We start from the raw sequence: 22,808 nt of genomic DNA, 5'->3' as shown, positions 1-22,808 counted from the left end.
CACACAAGCAGCCAGACACCCTTCATCTTCATTGCCTATAAAGAAAACTTGAGGTTTGTCTAAAACATTGCAGTAACAATTAAACTATGTACTGCAACACATGGACAGAGAACCATTACACCAATGACTCATTATTCATTTATGAAGAGAACAGTAAACAATCTCTTCATCTTTTAAAAAAATGTTCTATCAGTTTCCAGGACTACCGTGGGCTGCCTATGTATTATTAAATTGAACTTATATTGTAAATATTGAGAACTTGAAGCAGAGTGGTCTGACTTATAACATCAATTGGCTTCATGACCTTTGGGTATCTAACATCTGAATTCCCATGTTAAATTTTCATTGTTGATCTGAAAACATTCCCAAAAGAATAATCTTGTTTTTAAAACAATTCACTCCTTTTCATTCTTAAAAAGCAGAAGTTAAACAATCCATAAGTAATACATGTTTTGTAAATACACTAACAGTTAAATGAAAGCCTAGCTGCCATAAAAAAAATTGTCAAATTTATTTGGATATTTTGAAATATTTACAACAGTTCATTTTAAGTCACGTAACAGGGTAAATTCAAGTTTATCTGTGTCTGAAGTCACAAACTTTATACATTTACTTTTCACTGCATGCCTGTTGCTATTGTGTTGTACAGACTGAGGAATATTTTCTTCTCATTTATCACCAGGTGACTGCAAAAGGCATATATGTGAAAAAGCAGTATATTTTGAACTGCAATGGATGATACATAAAAGATGAGGCAGCACTGGCACCTTTGGAATACGACTATTCAGCTAAAGTGCCTGTCAAAAATGGTAGTGGGTTCAAATATTGCCAAAATCAAAATAAAATGCTCTCTTGAAAATTCCAGGTTCTGAACTTCAATCTGAGACATGGGAACAAGAAAGAAGCAGCTCTGTTGCAGTTTAATTGCAAGAACTCAGGATAACAAAATGATCCAAAGTTGATGGTGTAAGTTGAAGTAGCTACATTTCTGAAAATATTTGCATAGTCTCAGCATTACAAAGCACAGGAGCATCCAGTTGCACCATCATACAAAAACAGAGATTCTAAAAAGGAATATGTTTGATATGAAACAGCTTTGTGATTGTGGATAATTTGAAAAAAAATAAAGCTGACTCTGGAAAAAGGTCAAATCAATATAAACTAGGAGAACCATTTCTAAAAGTAAAACAACTTCAGAAAAAAATTAAATATCTATCGCATTATTATACAGAATGTGGAAAATAAATATTCCTTTTAACAGTATTACGAAGATCTGCCTCTTAGCAGTTAGTAAACCTTACAAACACTTTTTCAAAAACAAAGGAAATAAAAGTCAAATAGCAAGATGGCTGAAGAATAATTGGCATTACAAAATGACCTTAAAAAAACTAATCAGAAATCCATAAAAAGGGTATAATATGGAATATAACAACATTCGGGCAAAACGCTTGTTTTTGACATTAGAGTAATCCTTTTCCTGAAACTTCCTTTGTATATATTTGCAGGAGAGCAGAATTGAGGTGTGGGAAGTGCAGTTAATTGGATGGATCTCTTCCAAAACATACAAATCCTTCAGTAATCTGCTAAGGAACAAGAGCAGAACTCAATGGAAGGATATTTAGGTGGTAAAGGTCTATTGGCTGAGATTCTGTGAAGTATAATTTTCCGTCGCTCTTGCTGTAGCCAGAAGAGCATCTCCACTTTGTCCCGTTGCATTTTCTCTATATATGGCCGGCCCTATAATCAGAAGTTTGAGGAAACATTATTAAGAGGTAGGTAGCAGAATGCACGTCGTGCACAGGGATTATCACAACACTGCAAAACTGTAAGTAAACTAAAGTAAAAGAATGTCATTTTTAAAAAAAATTCCTTAAAAATATTAGTTTAACCTAACTATTAATCAGACTGTCTTAGAATTAACCTTACTGAATACAACTGGACTGGTTACCCAAAGACCCTGAAAATGCTCAGAAAAAGATTGTAATTATAAGTTTAACAATGACCATTAAACCATTGTTGATTATCATTGTAGGTTGCTAATATCCTTTAATGAAGGAAATGTGACCTCACCTAATCTAGCCTATATGAGACTCCAGACCCACAGTAATGTGGTTGATTCACAACTGTTTTCTGAAATGAACTACCAAGCCATTCAGTCTCAATTGCTAAACAGCCTCAAAAGGAATTATATTGGATCGATCACTTGGCAACATCCAAGAAACTGAAACCAATAATGGCAAACTCAGCCCTGCAAAGACCACCTTACTGACATCTGGGGGCTAGTGCTGAAATTGGGAGAGCTGTGTCTCGGACACTTCAGGCAACACGTGATATAGTCTAGGTGATCTGGGAATCCTCAAAATTGCCTCCAGACCCCATTAAATCTCATGGCATCAGGAGAAACATGGGCAAAGAAACTTCTGTTGATTACCATGTACCACTTGATCCCTCAGTTGATGAATCAGCACTCCTCCAAGTTGAAATATTGAGGGTAGCAATGGCACAGAATTTATTCCGGGTGGAGGACTTCAATATCCACCAACAAGAGTGGTTCAGCAGCACACTACTGATTGAGCTGATCGAGACCTGAAGGACGTAACTGCTTGGTTGGGTCCATGGCAGATGATGAGGGAACAATCTACCTGCCGCACATGCATCTGTCCTGACAGCAATGGTAGATGTCACGATTACAAAGACTTTGTGGAGGCCATCTTCACATTAAAGATATTCTCCATTGTCTTGTGTGTCACTACGAATGTGCTAAATGGGATAGATTTTGAACACATCTAGTAACTCAGACCTGAATCTATGAGGCATTATAAGTCATCAGCAACAACAAAACTTATACAAACACAAAAAAACCCAAAGAACTGCAGATGCTGGAAGTCAGAAATACAAACAAAAATTGCTAGAAAAGCTCAGCAAGTCTGGCAGCATCTATGGAGAGAAAGGTGAGTTAACATTTCAGGTCCGGTGATGCTTCTTCAGAACTTCAGAACAACAGTACAATCTGCAACCTCATGGCTTCATATATCCCCAATTTTACCATTATCATCAAATCAAGAATTAACTCTGGTTAAATGAAAAGTGCAGGACGGTATGCCTGAGCAGCACTAAATGAGCCAAACTGGTGAATCTATAACACAGGATGAGTTACCTGTCAAAAAACATAAGCAGCAAGTGATAGACAAAGATAAATTCCACAACCGATGGATCAGATCTAAGTTATGTAATTTGGCTGCATGCTATCATGAATGGTGTTGGACAATTAAACAACTCACTGCAGGAGGAAACTCTACAATTATCCCCATTCTCAGGTAATGGTGGAACCTAGCAGATCAGTGCAGAAGATAAGGCTGAACCATTTGCAACAACCTTCAACCAGAAGTGTTAAGCAGATGACTTATCTCAGCCGCTTCAGAATGTTCCAGCAGCACAGATGTTGTTGGGGGTTGAATAGCTCAATTGGCTGGACAGCTGGTTTGCTATACAGCGTAACACTAACAGCACAGGTTTAATTCCCACAGCAGTATAAGTTACCATGAAGGTCCTGGTTTCTCAACTTTGCTGTTGCTTGAGATTCGGTGACCCTCAAATTAAATTCAGAACCAGTTACATCTCTCTCTCTCATTTAGAAAGAAGCTCTATGGCCCTCTGAAACTAAGGTCTTCACCTATTCTGATTCATTCAAAGAAATGGCTAAGGAATTGGATGCTGTAAAGGCTATGGGCATTGGCAATATTCTGTCAATAATTTGGAAGATATATTCTGTGAATTTAGCCAAGCATACAGCAACATGCTGGCATCTACCTAGCAATGTATTCAGGTTTGATCTGCCATAAAAAAAGGCAGATACCATCTGATCAAGTATTGGTCAGTTAGTCTACTCTCAATCATCAATAAAGTGTTGGAAGGGATCATCAAGTGTGCTGTGAAGCAACACCTGCTTAGCAAAAAGCTGCTTACTGATGGTAAGTTTGCATTCTGCCGGGACCAGTCAGCTGATTATCGCCATACGGCCTTGGTTCAAATATGGACAGAACAGCTGACAGCAGAGGTGAGTTGAGAGTGACTACCCTTGACATCAAAGTAGCAATATATCATGTTGTAGCTAAACTAGAATACTGTAAAAATAGGAAGCCGGGGAAATGGCTGTGATTGTTGGAAGTCAGTCAGCTCAGTCTAAGAACATCGCTACAGGAATTCCTCAGGGTAGTATCCTAAGCCTAAACATTTTCAGCTGCCGGGTCCATGACCATTCCTCCATCCTTTCACTGTCACTGATTCAAAATCATGGAACTCACTCCCTACATCATTGGGCTGTATCCACACCAAATGGGCTCCACTAGTTTAAGAAAAAGCTCATCACCACCTTCTCAAATACAATTATGGACGGGCAATAAATGCTGGCACAGCCAGTGAAGTCCACACCCCTGAATGAATTACAAAGAAAAATTAGTTGAGTTTAAGTTCCACAAACTGAAAAAACAAAATTACTATGAAAAAAACTCATACACAGTTTAACTAAGATACTTAGCGGAAATAAAGATATATACAATAATATTGCATTTCTTATGTAAGTATCAAAACTAAAGTTAATGGGAATAGGTAGTTACCTCACCACTGGATGGAGTCATACCCTAGTACAAAGAAAGATGGTTGTGGTTGTTGGAGATCAGTCATCTCAGGTCTGGAAACTTTCAGCAGGAGTTTCTCAAAGTGGTTTCTTAGACCTAACCATTTTCAGCTATTCAAAAAAGACCTTCCCTCTATCATAAGGTCAGAAGTTGGGATGTCCTCCAGATTATTCCACAATGGTCAGCATTATCCACAACTCCTCATATGCTGAAACAGTCCATTTCCAAACACCCGGACAATATCTAGGTTCAGGCTGCCAAGTGACAAGTAACATGAATGCCATATTCTGCAGGTAATAACCATCTCCATCAAGAAAATCTACACATAGCTCATTGAAATTCAATGGCGCTACCATCACTGGATCCATCACTATCAAGATCTTGGTGTTACCAATGACTAGAAACTGAGCTGTACTAGCCATGTAAATCTGTGGCTACAAGATCAGGTCAGAAACCAGTAATGGAAATGAGTGATTCCTTACTCCCCAAAGCTCTTCCATCATCTACAAGGCACAAGTGAGAATTGTGATAGTAAAGTCCTCACCACATGAACGACTAAATCTTGAAAAACATTCAAGAAGCCATTCAGGACAACATTCAGGATAACGCAGCCTGTTTGATTGGCACCACATCCTCAAATGTTCACTCCTTCCACCATCAACACATTGTAGCAGTAGCATGTATCATAAAAGTACAAGATTTGAAGAAGCAGAATAGGCCATTCAGTCTATCAAGTCTGATCCACCATTCAATGAGATCATTGCAAATCTAATAATCCTCAACTCAATTTTCCTGCTTTTTCCCTGTTAACCCTTGATTCCCTTACTAACTAAAAATCTGCCTAAAACTAAATATCTCAGCACTGCATATACTTAAGACACCCTCTACATTTCTCTGTGGTAAAGAGTTCCACAGATTCAATAGCCTCTGAGAGAAGCAATTCCTCCACAGCTCTGTCTGAAATTGGCGAACCTTCATTTGGAGATTACTCCCTCTGGTCCCAGATTTTCCCACAAGAGAAAACAACATCTCTGCATCTAAAATGTCAAGTCCCCTAAGAATCTGGTATGTTTCACTATGGTGGCCTCTAAATCTTCTAGTTTCCAATGAGTACAGACCCAACCTACCTACCAACTTACTTAACTTCTCATTATAAGACAGTGCCTCCACACTCAGGACCAGCTAGTCAATTGTCTTTGGACTATCTTCAATGCAAGTATATCTTTTCTTCAAAAAGTGTCCACAACTGTTCACAGTATTCCAGCACGAGGTCTGACTAGTGTGTTGTGTAGTTATAGCAACTCCTGCTATAACTACACAACTCCATTCCCTTTGAAATAAAGGCCACCATTAATTTGCATTTCCTTTTACCTGCTGACCTTGTGTACTAGTTTTTAGTGATTTATGCATGAGGACTCCCAAATCTTACAGCGATACAGCTTTAAGAGGGTTTGAGCTATAGGGAGAAGCTGAATACAATGGAGCTGTTTTCCCTGGAGCATTGGAGACTGAGGGGTAACCTTATAGATGTTTATAAAATCATAAGAGGCATGGATAGGGTAAGTAGACAAGGTCTTTTCCCTTACTTGGGGGAGTTCAGAACTAGAGGACATAGGTTTAGGGTGAGAGGGAAAAGATTTAAAAGGGACCTAAGGGGCACTTTTATCACACAGAGGGTGGTGTGTGTATGGAATGAATTGCCAGAGGAAATGATGGAGGCTGGTACAATTACAACATTTAAAAGGCATCTGCTTGAGTATATAAATAAGAAGGGTTTCGAGGGATATGGGCCAAGTGCTCGGAAATGGGACTACATTAGTTTAGGAGTTGGACCAAAGGGTCTGTTTCCATGCTGTTTTTCTCAATGACTCTATGTCTCTAATAATTTGCTTCTTTATTCTTCCTGACAAAGTGCATAATCTAATTTTTCCACATTACATTCAATTTGTCAGATTTTTGCCAACTCACTTAAACTGTCTACCGTATGTACTCAAGTAATAATCAAAGATTTTATTGCTATCATAAATTGGTGTTTCTACCTTGAAGGTAACTACATCCTCAAAATTGTTTTTGATTTTCTTCAAAATTGTTGACAATTGATTTTCAATTTGTGCTATATCAGAGTAAAGCTTATCCCTCTCTTTGGACTCCCTTAATCTTGCGATTGAAGTACCCCAGTAACCTGTAACATAGAAAAATAGAAGAGACACAGCATTACCACCAAATTTATTCTTGAAGGGTCGAATGCACTGGGATATTTTTATAGGTTTAGACATATTGTGATGTACCTCTGTAGCAGGTCAGAATTGAACCCAGACCGCTTGGCTCAGAAATAGGGACACTACCACAAAAACCATGATGGCCATTTTTATATAAATAAAAATGTATATCCATAAAATTAATTAATCAATACCCGAAACCAGTTTCTCTTAATTGTTTCAGCTATTAGGTAGTTAATGTCCATTAACAGAACCTATTAGATTCTAATACTAGCAATGTATGTAGTCCACATTTTACCTGGATTTGATTATACCTGGATATCCACATTGCAGAATAATGTGGGTATCCAGGTATAATTACTAATTCTCAGCTCCTCCAGGAGAGTATGGTGTTGAGGTCCTCCATGAGTGCAATCCTGAAGAAATCAGTGAATTTATGAGAACTTTCAGTTTTATTGTTGAGTGCAATGTTTTTATCAGTGTGTCAAGCTTGTAATCAGAGCAAGACAACCTAACTAGCCCAGAAAGGCTAAATACATATTTATGCAATGTCAAATTTCTTCATTATGATAAAGAAAATTCCACATTAGTTAAAACAAATTTTGAAATGTTCGTTTATGATGATTAACTTGTCTTACCATTCTCTTATATTTAGCTATCTGAAAACTCCTGAGAAACTTAAAAATAACTTTTATGGATTAATTACCAAGTAGAATGCTGGTAAGTGTGATCCTTGATTTGAAGACATTATGCTTATAGAGTGGTAAAGACCAAAACATTGTTAGAAGGAACTTGGTTACTAGATGTCCATTTGTTGATACATGATTCATAAGATTTAATGAAGGAGATTCTGTTTAAAAGGACAATGAAAATTTCACCCTGGTGGGATGTGGAGAAGAGTTCTTGTTGAAGTGGAAGGAAGTTGGACTCTAAACACAAGACTATATTCTGCTGACATTGTAGTGTTTTTTAATGTATAATATGGAGCTTTCAATTTTGTTGAGTAGTTCATGGGGAATATGTTCTCTATAATTTAGTGTATTAGCTGTCTACTATGTAATATTTGGTCCATGTTGATTTTAATTTGTTTGTAACATTAAAAGTCTTAAAATGTGATATTTTGTTATGCAATTCACTATGTTGGTCATTAGGAAGTTGAATATTCTTTTAAGAGTTGTCATTTTCTGGAAGGATTTTAAAAATAATAATACATTCTTTGCTACAATAGTAAAAATTTATAAGTTTAGACACTTCATGACAACAATCCCGATGTTAAGTGGAAGCAAAATATACAACACTTCTTTCAGTTGAGCAATCAAAACCATCAATGACAACCTATTTACATCACTAAGAAAAAATGCCAACCTTAATCTCAACCAATTTAAGTTATTCACGTACACTCTCTTTAATACTCTGAAATTATTTATAAAGATAGAAAGACAGAAGATTGAATTATAACTGAATTCCTTGGCAAAACCCCACAATGCATACGGATCTGCTCAGTAAAATCTAACACGGTCAAAAAAAACAAATAATTCTTGGCAAACCACACTTACCTAGTACCACTCAAAACTGGAAAACACTTAGAAGTTTCAAAAGACTGATTCCCAATATAACTCAATCCAGGAATGTCACAAACATAATATAGTTCAAACAAAGTTGTTCAAATGCAATTGGAAACCTGTTTGTCACCAGATAGAACAAATCCTGTTTCTGCAGGGTAATGATTTTATGAGACTTTTCATCATTTGTCCTCTCCAAAGCCTACCTTTCACAAAAAATCGATTAGGGTTTGACGCAAATCTCTCAAATTGTTCAAGGTTACTCAAAATGCACTCTCGCTCTTTAATCAGCTTTACAGCTGCTTCCCAGGCCTCCAGAGCCTAAAACAAAGAAAGAAAGGGATGCAGTTCTTACTATTATACCAAATATACTGAATTTATGTATGACCAGTACTATGAATGAGGGAAATAAGTGTGATAATAGTTAGCTTCATTCTTTTTCAGTGTAGAATGTATTTTCGATCACCACGATCCCTGTAGCTACCTTAAAACATGGCCAACTCTCGCCGTTTCCTACCTTGAATTTTATTCTCTATTCTCTTAAAAAGCGCACCTTTGTGGCCTTTCAAGGTTTAATAAGAATGTATTGGGTTATTTCAAGGTTAAATGTGCTTGCTCAGCACAGTAGCACTGTTTTACAGAATCTAGATAAGGTTATGCAACTTTGCAAAAATAAAGTTTTTAATTAGTGAATTTGGTATCTGGACTGTATGATATTAAATTATATTATATCCAGAGTCACTATGGCAATTTCCATAGTGATAGGATACATGCTTAAAGCATTGAGGGCATACTAATTATTTTTGGCACTTAGCACAAAAGGCTTTTGTAACAGACATTTATCTTCCAGTGTCGAATGTGCAAATGCACTAATAAAAATAAATTTGTCTGTGCTCAAAATAAAATCACAATTTAAAATTATGGATCAGACAGTTCATCGCTATAAACGAAGTTATCATTGATCATTTTCCACAGCTCTTTTAACTGAAAGACAATGATGATGAGATTTAGAAGCACGCTAATATTAAACAAAGTCTTCATGACATTGCATACCATGTTCTAGTACCATCTTTGGGTCAAGTGTGGTCCGAATGAGAGGAAGAACTGCAACACTGGGTTCAGAAAAGTCTGAGAGAATATGAATATCAGAGCATTAGAGCACAGCGCTGAAGCAAAATGTAGGAATTTGCTTCGAGACAGGTGTTATAGCCTCAAAAGGAACAATGGTGTAAAGGGAGATTATAGCACACAGATGGCCTGAAAATCATGCAACAGGGATTCTATATTCCACAGGTATCAAATCTTTACAGCATGATGAGTAATTAAGGATAAACTTGGAAAATAGACATCTGGATTTTCAAATGGCCAGACAGTCGTTAAGCCAGTGTAAATAGTACCTTGGTGTTTTGATCGGGAGGGTTTGTGGCTACTGGACCAGATGTGTTGAGTGTGTCCTGCCCAGAGGCAGCTTGAACTTCTACAAGGCTGATGGTGGCATGCAGGATGGAAGTGGAATGTGCAGCAACATCTGGACCATTTTAAGAGGTACTTAAATGTGACTTCTCTTCTGGCTGAATGCCAACTGGAACAAACCTGTCTCTTTATGAGCAAGGAGCATCTGGAGTGAGGTCAAGATGCCTCGTTATGCTGATGTGTTACTGTTGGTGCCGTAATAGAATGTAGTCTGTACACATAACCAGCAGTTACCAAGTGTGCTTGACTTGCCTCTCCACAGCCACCAACTTGTCCACGGAGGAAGCACAGCACACGCAGTGTTGGTGACTCCTCCAATATTTACCCACTGCCTCTGTCAAACCTGCCTACTCCAGTGTCTTCTCGTGCATTTTAATGAAGTTGTTAATTGCCAAGATCAGGGGTCCTCATCTGCCTGAGGCTGAACAGGTGCCTGCTGTCTGGCAGTCCTCAGAGAATGCTCCTGACTGTAAGCAAGCTAAAAGGGAGCATGTCACTGGAGGAGTAGCCAGGGCAGGAGGTGGAAAACCTGTGGTTGGAGGAGCAATTTTGGAGGTTACCAAGGTCAGAGCAAATTAAGCGGAGATGTCACTCTGTCTGCTTGAGCGAGGTGACTGCCTAATAGGCTGTGCCCTGAGTTTCAGCTGGAAAGTTGGAGCAGAGGGTGTGAAGTGTGGCAGGATGGAGCAATCCAACTGGTGGGGAAGGTCCAGTACCAAGTCCAAGGGAAATATTCCCACCCTGACCCAGCTCCAGTTCCAGTTCCTCAGCTCCACCTTGGCCAGCTTCTCCATCTGCCCCAAAGTGGAAACGGACTTCAGAGAGACCACTGATTCCTTCGCCATATGGTGGATGAGACTGGCCAGGGGCTGGGATCTTGCGGCTACTCATGGGGTTTTCAGCCCCAAGTAATGATCACATTAGCTTGAAGCTGAGACATCACATACGAGGTGGTGGTCATTTGGAGCTGTGGTAGAGTTGGAAAGAATGGGCACAGTGCAGGCTAGCCTGGTTTTGAAGAAGGTTTCTGCAAACTACAGAATTAAAGGAACAATGTTGTGAGAATTAACCACTTTCCAGTTCATTACAACATGTCGTGGACAACTGTATTTCATCTCTGCCAATTGATGCTGGAGGTTGAGAAATTTAAAGTTTAGGATATAAGTTTTTTTAGGATATGATTTTTTTTGGAAACAAAATATTGATCAGCTACAATATTGTGAGGCAAAGTTTAGTTCTAAAAGTCCAAGGTAATTAACAGTGATGCAACAGAACAAATATTTTGTGCTAATAAAATTGAACATCGTTACATAACAATGCAGCTCAATATCTCATCAGTAAAGTACTTTACATTACATTGTGAAGAAGAATGCCCATTTGGGAAGTTTGAATAATACACAAAATAGCTTCCATTTTCAAAACATTGGAGAAGTGAACTAGTGTGGAATAATCAAATTCTAAACAGCTGAAATTCCATACAACATTTTGTGTTCCTTATATTGTAGTATAAGTCATTACTAGGGTCTACAATTTAAAGGACACAATGACTGAACACCCTGAATTTTTCAACTGAGAAGAAAAAAATTGTAACTGATAGATTAAACCTGACAAACCTCAATGCTTTTTGAAGTAGCAAATAAAGAGGTGAATAGGGGAGTATCTATGAATGTAAGTTACATAGACTTTCAGAAGGCATCTGATGAGGTTTCTCATAAGATACGGTTTGCTAAAGTTGAAGCTTGTGGGATTGAAGGCAAATTAGCAAGTTGTTGGTGGTAAGAGACAAAGTAGTAATGAGCAAGTGTTGTAAATGGATGGATGTGTCCAGCAGGGTCCACACGGTTTTCTACTATGTGCAATGAAAATGAAAAATTAGCCTGTAAGAAAATCTCAAAATTAACTCAAGAAAAAAAAAGTATTTTTTGGTAGCCAAAATGCATCAAGTTGGTTTTCCACCTCACGTGATCTGAATCTTCTCTAACCTTATGTTTATAAGCATGGCTGAGTTGCTGAGGGATAAGCTGACTAAACACGGTTTTTAATCAGCTCCCTGAAAAAAACTCAGAAGCAGAAACACCACAAGATTTTACAGTGTGTCTTTCAGGATCACAAGTGAGGATGGATTTGGTGAAGAAATCATGTCATAAATGTGATTAATTTGCAAAAGTTGGCAATATCTGATGGATAAACTCAGAATGAAAGAGATCAGTGACGGTGGAGATGGGGCAGGGCAGCCAATGGAAAAATCAGGTCAGATCACAGTGGAACTGTTGATCACAAAAATAGAATTATTTAGTGATGGTAGTGAGGCAGCCCAGCACATTAAGGAATATAAAGTGCTAAGAATGGACGTGTGGATACAGGAGAAGTACTGGATGAGGCAGTCCCATTAGGGTGTAGACACATGATCAAAGTCTGGCAGAACAGAGGAGGTCTTGGATGTCCAATAGCAAGCCTCAGGAAACTGGTACGGTTGCAAAACATTAGGAATGATAATTTTCAAAGTAGTATTTAGTTCTAACTGCTAACTGGCATACTGGAGGCCAAGAAATTTTAAACTCCTCCACAGCAACACTTGGTGGCTAAATCTTGCAACTGCGTGTGGAAGAGTTTATTAAAACCCACCGTCACTGCCAAAAGGCAGTTACTGCATTTCACACGTGTATGTGGCAGGTAAGTTGTGACACATTGAATATACTAGTTAGAGTGTCACCTACAGGTATTATAGATAGATAAGTTTCTTCTATGATGTGATTCTACATTGTATTGAAAAGATTAATGTCATCCAATGCATGTACACAAATTAAATATAAAATAGATAAGATCATTAGCACTCTACAGTTATTTCATTAACAAAACCTACATTTTGAGGTGAACAAATGGCAATTCAGATAGCATTAATAACTGGTATATTTGGAGCAACGGTACATAGATCCATTTCTTTAAATATGCTGTCGTTGACCTCTCCTCAAAGAGTCCCTCAACTCCACAGTCCTTCCAAACTACAGGCCCATCTGAAACATCCCAGGATTCTGCAAAATCATTGAATGTGCTGTCACTGCCCAAATCTACGCCCGTATTTCCTGAAATTCTCCATCCGAATTCACTTCATCAGATTTCCAGCTGTGCTGCAGTACCAAAATGACTCTTACTAAGATCATAAGAAATTTCAAACACAACTATGACAAGGATAAACTTTCCCTGCTCATCCTTCTGACCTGTCTGCAGTCTTTGACACATTGACTACACCATCCTCCTCCAACCCTTTGTCACTGCCATCCAGCTGAATGGATCTGCTCTCAAGTTCCAATCTTATCTATCTAAGTGTATTCAGAGTTTCCATTGCAATGATTTATCATTCTGCTCCTACACAATCACTTCTGTAGTCGACTCCTTGATACCCTGCTATTTCTCCCAAGAAAACACAGCATTAGTTTCATACACATGTTGATGAAACCAAGCTTAATCTCAACATTACTTCTCTAAGCACTTCCACTGCTGCTAAATGATCAATATTGACAATATTCTAATTTTAAAATTCTCATCTTCATTTCCAAGTCCCTCCTTGGCCTTGTCCTTCCCTCTCTCTGTAATCCCCTCCAGTCCCACAACACTCCAAGATATCTGTGCCTCTTGAGCACCCTGATTTTATTTTTGTTCTATTATTGCGGCTGCACATTTAGTCAATGAGTCCCCACGTTCTGGAATTCCCTTCTTATATTTCTCCACCTCATTATTTTGCGTTATTCTTTTCAGATTTCCTTAAAACCTATCCTTATAACTAAGGCCTTAGTCATCTGGCCTGTAGTTTGGTGCCATAATTTGTTTTACAATATTACTCTGAAGTACCTTGAAACGTTTTATCAGATTAAAGATATTAGATAATGCATAGCTGTCGTAATATCAAAAAAGTCAGGGCCCTGCACAAAGTCTTGGTGGCCCAAACAGTTTTGGATGCAGTGAGACTGACTGCAATTTGCTTAAGTATTGTATAGGATCCAGTTTTTAATAAATGCTTAGAAATGTGCAAAGATTTGTTATCAAATCCTAGAAGTCACAGTTGCAATCACATGACTTCAAACCACGCGGCACCAAACCTTAGGGGTAAAAATTTGCAACAACATATTATTTGCATTGTTCTGTCAGGATTTTAGGAGCATGGCGTAATCCCGTGTTGATGTCACAGAGTTGCTCCGCACTGGACATTAATAATACAATGAGTGGAGTTAGAGAGGAGTGAGAGAAAAACACACAGAGAGCTAGGCAGAAGCCTACAAGTCCAGCCATGAGAATGGCAGAAATATGTAGAGAGAAGCATGTGAAACAGACTGACAAGCACAGGTTATAGAATTTATGCAATAATCTTTCAATAACGTAACAGTAAGATTAGAATCTGGCATATGTCTGAATACCATTTAGCGTAGCGATTAGTTTTTGTATTTAATAACTAGTGGCATAAAGAAGCAGAAGTCTGAAGATAGTTCTTGACCTTGCTTTTTCCTTGATCACATTAAGCCACGTAACACGGTGTACAAATCTAGGAAATTTGTGTGTCAGACTTTTTCAGAGGAGCCATGATGTGGAGGTGCCAGTGTTGGACTGGAGTGGACAAAGTTATAAATCACACAACACCAGGTTATAGTTGGACTATAACCTGTTTGACTATTACCTGGTGTTGTGTGATTTATAACTTATTCAGGGGATACAGAGCTTTGTAAATGAGCATTAGAAGGTTCAGCAGATATACCTTAGAAATGCTTAGTGATGTTACACCATAAAACTATTAAAAGCTAGATACACACAAACTTCCTTCAAAAAGAATATATGTAAGCACACAATATTTATGGTAAAAGATGCTGAACCAACTTAAGCCTATTCTATCCACATACCTTTGAAACACGAATTTTGTGTTTAAATGAACTGTATTTAATAGCCATATCAAGACGTTCCGAATCAGGGATGTACAGAGTGGTCCAAATATGTTGCAGTCTATTCTGGATCTCCTCTAGATCTTCTAGGTAAGGTTTCTTCCCAAGCCGCTTCTGAACCTCTACATACTCCTATTATGAGAAGGGGGTGAGATGGGTTTGGAGGAATAATAAAAAAATGCAGATAGAGTTTGTCCTTTTTTTTACACGCACTTGAGGCATTTTTATTAAAGAAACCACAGCATCCTTCATTCAAAAGCTTGGGTTTATCAATTTTATCCCGTTCTGAGCCATTCGGTACTGTAGTTTAATTGAAAGTATTTCCTGCTTGCATTTAGGAGGTATACAGCATTCAATGTTGTAGGGAATGGGACAGGATAAGATTTTCTGATATTCCTTCCAGTGAGGCACCACTGGTGACAGTATGGTTGAGATTACAAATTCACAAATCAACAGTTCAACATGAAGTTACTGTGTATCTAGTTGAAGAAAAAACAATCAGAAATAGTTAAAAAGTCAAAAGGATTTCAGAAAGGAAAATCATATCTAACAAACCTGATGGGTGTTATTTTAACAGATATAGGTGGTAGAAAAAATGCAATCAATATGATGTGCATGATTTTTCACACAGGAGGCTATGAAGATTAAATGCATAATTAGGAAACAATGGAAAACTGGATGAAAACCTGGATTGAAGGAGGGAAAAGGGATACTATGGAGTTATTGGAGTTATTGGAAGCAGTGTGAAGGATTCTAAAGGGTTTGGTTTTCAACTTTATTTTTCATTGTTACATGATGATTTATAAGTTCAATCAGAAACAATGGATTCCATATTTGCAGATAATATTCAGTTTTTAAGAGGCAATGTTAATTATTCTGAAAACTAAAGGGAGGCACAAAACAATACAGGTGTATTGATATGAAGCCAATATTAAACATTGGAAGGTTGAATGAAATTGTTCCAGAGAACTTGTCTCCATTTATCTAAAGCCATAGCTTGCTAACAATCATCTATGTAGGTTTACAGACAATGATCTGTAAACTTAAAATCTGAACTAGCCATTGGGAAGACACATGACAAGAAGAATTCTCACTCATCTTTGGAGGTGATAAGGCAAGAAGTGAATGCTGTTAAAAATGTATATGATTTTATTATTAAAGGAATCCATATTGTAAGGGAATTACGTCAAAACTTTATAAGGTGAAGCCCGAGCTGGTATACTGTGTCAAACTATGTACTCCATATGTGGGAAAGAAAGTCAAGGCTATGTAGAGTGTAGAGGAGATTGACTCGAACACTAACAGAGATGAGGGATTTCAGTTATGTGGAAAGACTGGAGAAGTTAAGGTTGTTCTCCTTAGGTCTAAGATAAGATTTAATAGAAATATTCAAAGTTGTGAAAGATTTTGATTGAATAAATGAGGAGAAACTTTTCAATGACAGAAGGGTCTGTAACCAGAAGACACAGATGATAGGGAAGTCACTGCAGCCTTCCTTTAAAGATCCTTAAAGATACACAGTTTCTTTAAAGGTCCTTCTGTACTGTTCGATTCTATTTTATATACATATAACATGATTTGGAGAAATGTATAGGGTTATGGATTAATGACAATTGTTCACATGGCAAACAAATATCAAAATCTTCTTGTTAAATCTCTGGCCTGTTTTGATGTTATTTCTTTGTAATTCTCTGAGAAATAGCACTCCTAGAGTGCATCAAATGCGGAGTGTGGTGCCAAACAAATCTATTTCTTGAGAAAGCTCTTCTATTACGAAGTAGAGCCAAAATCCTTTCCAACTTTACAGGTCCTTGTTAAAAAATTGAATAGTCAAAACTACCTTAAATTAAGTGTTAATACAATCAAAGACAACAATGTCCCAATTTAATCAGCAAAGATGTAATAACATACATAGTAACAATCTTTGCCAATTACCTTTGACTGCAAACAATAATTTTGAGCAATTATGTATTTAATTGAAAATATAGATATTTTCTAATTAACCTGTTCAGAAATGTTAATACATTTGCTGCAAGTGGACAACTGCTTTTCAACTCTCATCTCTGAGAGTTGATCTTTAAGAACCTGTACCCAAGTACTCTAAGCTAAATGAAGAAAAATGCAGCCTTATGGAGAAAATATATACATATCCCATGAGGTTTACCTAAATTCTATTCCATTTTGTCCTCTTCATACGGATCATTTAGCAGTTTAATTTGAAGTCTCTTAGGGATAGCAACTTGTCGAAACACATATTCACACCTCAGAAAAACTCTACTAAAAACACCTTGATGATTAATTGATCCAACTGTAACTTCTAATTTATGAAAAATAAAAGAGTGCAAATAGCTTCAGCAGTAAGGAGAACGTTATTGATAACTTCAATTACAGCAATTTAAAATTCTTGCATGCTACTATGTTAGTAAGCATTCCCTGAAATGAGAAAGTTTATTAATATTCTGTGCTTGTCATGATTATGACATGTGCTTGAAATATATATAGATTTATTTTACTCTAGGTTATTTCAAGGCACTTAGACCTGCTGGTATATGACTATCTGCATTATAACAGGATGTAAAATGATATGACACAAAAGTCATTGTCTCTCACCTGCAGTGGACAACCTTACCTTGGCAACTGTAAAGGCAAAAGAAAAGAAAATGACCAAACCAATACTAAAATAAAACAATTCTATATTTCCTTTAGCCTTGAAGTTATATATCACAGGTAACTGCAGACAATAAAGAACAAATTTGTAAGGAGATCTCAGCTATCTGTAAGAATAATAGGGTGGTTATGGTAGGAGATTTTAACTTTCCATAGACTGGGACTGCCATAGTGTTAAAGGTTTAGATGGAGAGGAATTTCTTAAGTGCGTACAAGATAATTTTCTGATTTAGTATGTGGATGTACCTACTAGAGAAGGTGCAAACCTTGACCTACTCTTGGGAAATAAGGCAGGGCAGGTGACTGAGGTGTCCGTGGGGGAGCACTTTGAGGCCAGCGACCATAATTCTATTAGATTTTAAATAGTGATGGAAAAGGATAGACCAGATCTAAAAGTTGAAGTTCTAAATTGGAGAAAGTCCAATTTTGACGGTATTAGGCAAGAACTTTCGAAAGCTGATTGGGGGCAGATGTTCGCAGGTAAAGGGACAGCTGGAAAATGGGAAGCCTTCAGAAACAAGATAACGAGAATCCAGAGAAAGTATATTCCTGTTAGGGTGAAAGGAAAGGCTGGTAGGTATAGGGATTGCTGGGTGACTAAAGAAATTGAGGGATTGGTTAAGAAAAAGAAGGAAGCATACGTCAGGCATAGACAGGAAAGATCGAGTGAATCTTTAGAAGAGTATAAAGGAAGTAGGAGTATATTTAAAAGGGAAATCAGGAGGGCAAAAAGGGGACATGAGATAGCTTTGGCAAATAGAATTAAGGAGAATTCAAAAGGATTTTACAAATACATTAAGGACAAAAGGGTAACAAGGGAGAGAAGAAGGCCCCTCAAAAATCAGCAAGGTGGTCTTTGTGAGCTGCAGAAAATGGGGGAGATACTAAGTGAGTATTTTGCATCAGTATTTACTGTGGAAAAGGATTTGGAAGATATAGACTGTAGGGAAATGGATGGTGACATCTTGCAAAATGTCCAGATTTCAGAGGAGGAAGTGCTGGATGTCTTGAAATGCATAAAGGTGGATAAATCCCCAGGACCTGATCAGGTATACCCGAGAACTCTGTGGGAAGCTAGAGAAGTGATTGCTGGGCCTCTTGCTGAAATATTTGTATCATCGATAGTCACAGGTGAGGTGCTGGAAGACTGGAGGTTGGCAAACGTGGTGTCACTGTTTAAGAAGGGTGGTAAGGACAAGCCAGGGAACTATAGACCAGTGAACCTGACCTCGGTAGTAGGCAAGTTGTTGGAGGGAATCCTGAGGGACAGGATGTACATGTATTTGGAAAGGCAAGGACTGATTCGGGATAGTCAACATGGCTTTGTGCGTGGGAAATCATGTCTCGCAAACTTGATTGAGTTTTCTGAAGAAGTAACAAAGATGATTGATGAGGGCAGAGTGGTAGATGTGAGCTAAATGGACTTCAGTAAGGCGTTCGACAAGGTTCCCCATGGGAGACTGATTAGCAAGGTTAAATCTCATGGAATACAGGGAGAACTAGCCATTTGGATACAGAACTGGCTCAAAGGTGGTGGCGGAGAGTTGTTTTTCAGACTGGAGGCCTGTGACCAGTGGATTGCCACAAGGATCAGTGCTGGGGCCTCTATTTTTTGTCATTTACATAAATGATTTGGATGTGAGCATAAGAGATACAGTTAGTAAGTTTGCAGATAACACCAAAATTGGAGGTGTAGTGGACAGCGCAGAGGGTTACCTCAGATTACAACAGGATCTTGACCAGATGGGCCAATGTGCAGAGAAGAGGCAAATGGAGTTTAATTCAGATAAATGCGAGGTGCTGCATTTTGGGAAAGCAATTTTTAGCAGGACTTATACACTTAATGGTAAGGTCCTGGGGAGTGTTGCTGAACAAAGAGACCTTGGAGTGGAGGTTCATAGCTCCTTGAAAGTGGAGTAGCAAGTAGATAGGATAGTGAAGAAGGCATTTGGTATGCTTTCTTTTATTGGTCAGAGTATTGAGTACAGGAGTTGGGAGGTCATGTTGTGGCTGTACAGGACATTGGTTAGACCACTGTTGGAATATTGCATGCAATTCTGGTCTCCTTCCTATCGGAAAGATGTTGTGTAACTTGAAAGGGTTCAGAAAAGATTTACAAGGATGTTGCCAGGGTTGGAGGATCTGAGCTATAGGGAGAGGCTGAACAGGCTGGGTCTGTTTTCCCTGGAGCATCGGAGGCTGAGGGATGAACTTATAGAGGTTAACAAAATTATGAGGGGCATGAATAGGGTAAATAGGCAAAGTCGGGGAGTCCAGAACGAGAGGGCATACGTTTAGGGTGAGAGGGGAAAGATATAAAAGAGCCCTAAGGAGCAACATTTTTCACACAAAGGGTGGTACAAGTATGGAATGAGCTGCCAGAGGAAGTGGTGGAGGCTGGTACAATTGCAACATTAAAGAGGCATTTGGATGGGTATATGAATAGGAAGGGTTTGGAAGGATATGGGCCGGGTGCTGGCAGGTGGGACTAGATTGGGTTGGGATATCTGGTCGGCATGGACGGGTTGAACCAAAGCGTCTGTTTCCATGCTGCACATCTGTATGACTCTATGACACTAACCGGTAATTTAGACTCTTCAGAAATAACTCTTCCTCCATTGACAATTTAAAGATCAAAATTCTAATATTCAGAACAACTAAAACACAATGATATAAGAGTAGAGCCATACACAATGGAAACAAGTATTTACTTGAAATAAAGTGCCCAAATGCCACTGAATTTTCAGAAATCTGATTTTCTCAGTTTTATATCAAATAATATTTGTATGGTATCTGGAACTCAATCAAAGATCAACCTTACTTGATACCAATGGGCTTGGTGTTGTATTGTTGAGTGAGTATCTTATGTTTCAAAATAGACAGTTATCCAAATGGAAGAGTTCATATTGCAATATTTGTTGTACATCATTTTTAACTCACCTGTGGTTTTTTTTGCTCTTCAATGCAAATACATTATTCAAAATAATCATCCTTAACACCTACTTTCAGACATTCCACACACTCAGGTGTGCAACCATGCTTAATCCATAAGACATAGGAGCTGAAATTGGGCCATTCAGCCTATCAAATCTGCTCCACCATTCAATCTTGGCTGATAAAAGTTTCTCAAACCCAATTTTCCACTCTCAGCCCATAACCTTTCATTGCCTTTACAATCAGAACCTATCTATCTCTGTCTTAAATATACTCCATGACCTGGCTTCCACAGCCTTCTGTGGCAGTGAATTCCATAGATTCCAGCTGAAGATTCTCCTTATCTCCATTCTATAAGTTCTTCCCTTTATTTTAAGGCTGTGCCCTTGGGTTCAAGTCTATCCTACCAATGGAAATATCTTCCCGACATCCACTCGGGCCATTCAGAATTCTGTAAGTTTCAATTAGATTCCACCCGCCTCCCCACCACATCCCGCCACCAACCCCCACCCAATCCTTCTAAATTCCATACAGTATAGACCCAGAGTCCTCAAACATTCCTCTTATGTTAGGCTGTTCATTCCTGGTACCATTCTTGTGACTCTCTCCTCTGAAACTGCTCCAGAGGTAGTATATCCTTCCTGAGATATGGGGCCCAAGACTGCGCACAATACTCCAAATATGGCCTGACCAGAAAAGTCATTTGGTTTCATCTTATTGGAACATTTTTAGTAGCTCAAACGTAGTAGCCACCACGTATGTACAACATGGTTTATTCTGTAATATTCTGTGATGCGGTGTGCATACAGAGGAAAATGGTTGTAGAAATATATTGCTTTGAAACTTTTTGGTGCTGGATAAGAATCCAATGTGCCAGGTAGCATGGATATTCTTCTCATGCTCTGAAAATGCTGACCATAAAAGATTGAGTTCCTCCATAACTGTGTGCAGTATTCATACCAGAAATATTCTATTAAACACTTATAGGGTCCGACACATGGTAGTAATATCTGGATTACTCCCAGGGCTACAAGCTAGTTAGGACAGAGCAGATGAATGCATGGCTGAGGAGCTGGTGTATGGGAGAAGGATTCACATTTTTGGATCATTGGAATCTCTTTTGGGGTAGAAGTGACCTGTACAAAAAGGATGGATTGCACCTAAATTGGAAGGGGACTAATATACTGGCAGGGAAATTTGCTTGAACTGCTTGGATGGATTTAAACTAGTAAGGGTGGGGGGGGAGGTGGGACCCAGGGAGATAGTGAGGAAAGAGATCAATCTGAGACTGGTACAGTTGAGAACAGAAGTGAATCAAACAGTCAGGGCAGGCAGGGACAAGATAGGACTAATAAATTAAACTTCATTTATCTCAATGCAAGGGGCCTAACAGGGAAGGCAGATGAACTCAGGACACGGTTAGAAACATGGGACTGGGATATCATAGCAATTATAAAAACATGGCTCAGGGATGGGCAGGACTGGCAGCTTAATGTTCCAGGATACAAATGCTACAGGAATGATAGAAAGGGAGGCACGAGAGAAGGGGGAGTTGCATTTTTGATAAGGGATAACATTACAGCTGTGCTGAGGGAGGATATTCCCGAAAATACATCCAGGGAAGTTATTTGGGTGGAACTGAGAAATAAGAAAGGGATTGGGATTGTATTATAGACCCTCCCAATAGTCAGAGGGAGATTGAGGAACAAACTTGAAAGGAGATCTCAGCTATCTGTAAGAATAATAGGGTAATTATGGTCGGGGATTTTAACTTTCCAAACATCGAATGGGACTGCCATAGTGTTAAAAGTTTAGATGAAGAGGAATTTGTTAAATGCGTTCAAGAAAATTTTCTGATTCAGTATGTGGATGCACCTACTAGAGAAGTTGCAAAACTTGACCTGGCTATTGAGGGAGTGCAGCGTAGATTCACGAGGTCAATTCCTGAAATGGCGGAACTACCTTACGCTGAAAGACTGGAGCGATTGGGCTTGTATACCCTTGAGTTCAGAAGGCTGAGAGGGGATCTGATTAAGACATATAAGATTATTAAAGGATTGGACACCCTGGAGGCAGGAAACATGTTTCCACTGATGGGTGAGTGCCGAACCAGAGGACACAGCTTAAAAATACGGGGTAAACCATTTAGGACAGAGATTAGGAGAAACTTCTTCACCCAGAGTGGTGGCTGTGTGGAATGATCTGCCCCAGAGGGCAGTGGAGGCTCAGTCTCTGGATTCATTTAAGAAAGAGTTGGATAGAGCTCTCAACGATAGTGGAATCGAGGGTTATGGAGATAAGGCAGGAACAGGATACTGATTAAGAATGATCAGCCATGATCATATTGAATGGTGGTGCAGGCTCGAAGGGCAGAATGGCCTACTCCTG

General features: G+C 38.6%; 1 protein-coding gene across 2 annotated transcripts in view; it reads right to left on the bottom strand.

Annotated features, from left to right (window-relative positions):
- Positions 1 to 527: 527 nt before the first annotated feature.
- Positions 528 to 22,808, bottom strand: part of LOC140466814 (coiled-coil domain-containing protein 87-like) — a 101,720-nt gene continuing 79,439 nt past the window's right edge. For both annotated transcript variants that reach the window (XM_072562465.1, XM_072562466.1), the window contains 5 exons: positions 17,430 to 17,456; positions 14,781 to 14,951; positions 8,625 to 8,739; positions 6,677 to 6,819; positions 528 to 1,737 (listed from right to left, as the gene is read on the bottom strand). In XM_072562465.1, the coding sequence (XP_072418566.1) occupies positions 14,881 to 14,951; positions 17,430 to 17,456 (98 nt within the window). In that variant the 3' untranslated portion in view covers positions 528 to 1,737; positions 6,677 to 6,819; positions 8,625 to 8,739; positions 14,781 to 14,880. The remainder of the gene's footprint in view (positions 1,738 to 6,676; positions 6,820 to 8,624; positions 8,740 to 14,780; positions 14,952 to 17,429; positions 17,457 to 22,808) is intronic.

The sequence above is a fragment of the Chiloscyllium punctatum genome, chromosome 44, assembly GCF_047496795.1.
Source record: "Chiloscyllium punctatum isolate Juve2018m chromosome 44, sChiPun1.3, whole genome shotgun sequence".
Classification (NCBI taxonomy): domain Eukaryota; kingdom Metazoa; phylum Chordata; class Chondrichthyes; order Orectolobiformes; family Hemiscylliidae; genus Chiloscyllium; species Chiloscyllium punctatum.
This window is presented reverse-complemented; position numbering and strand designations above follow the sequence as displayed.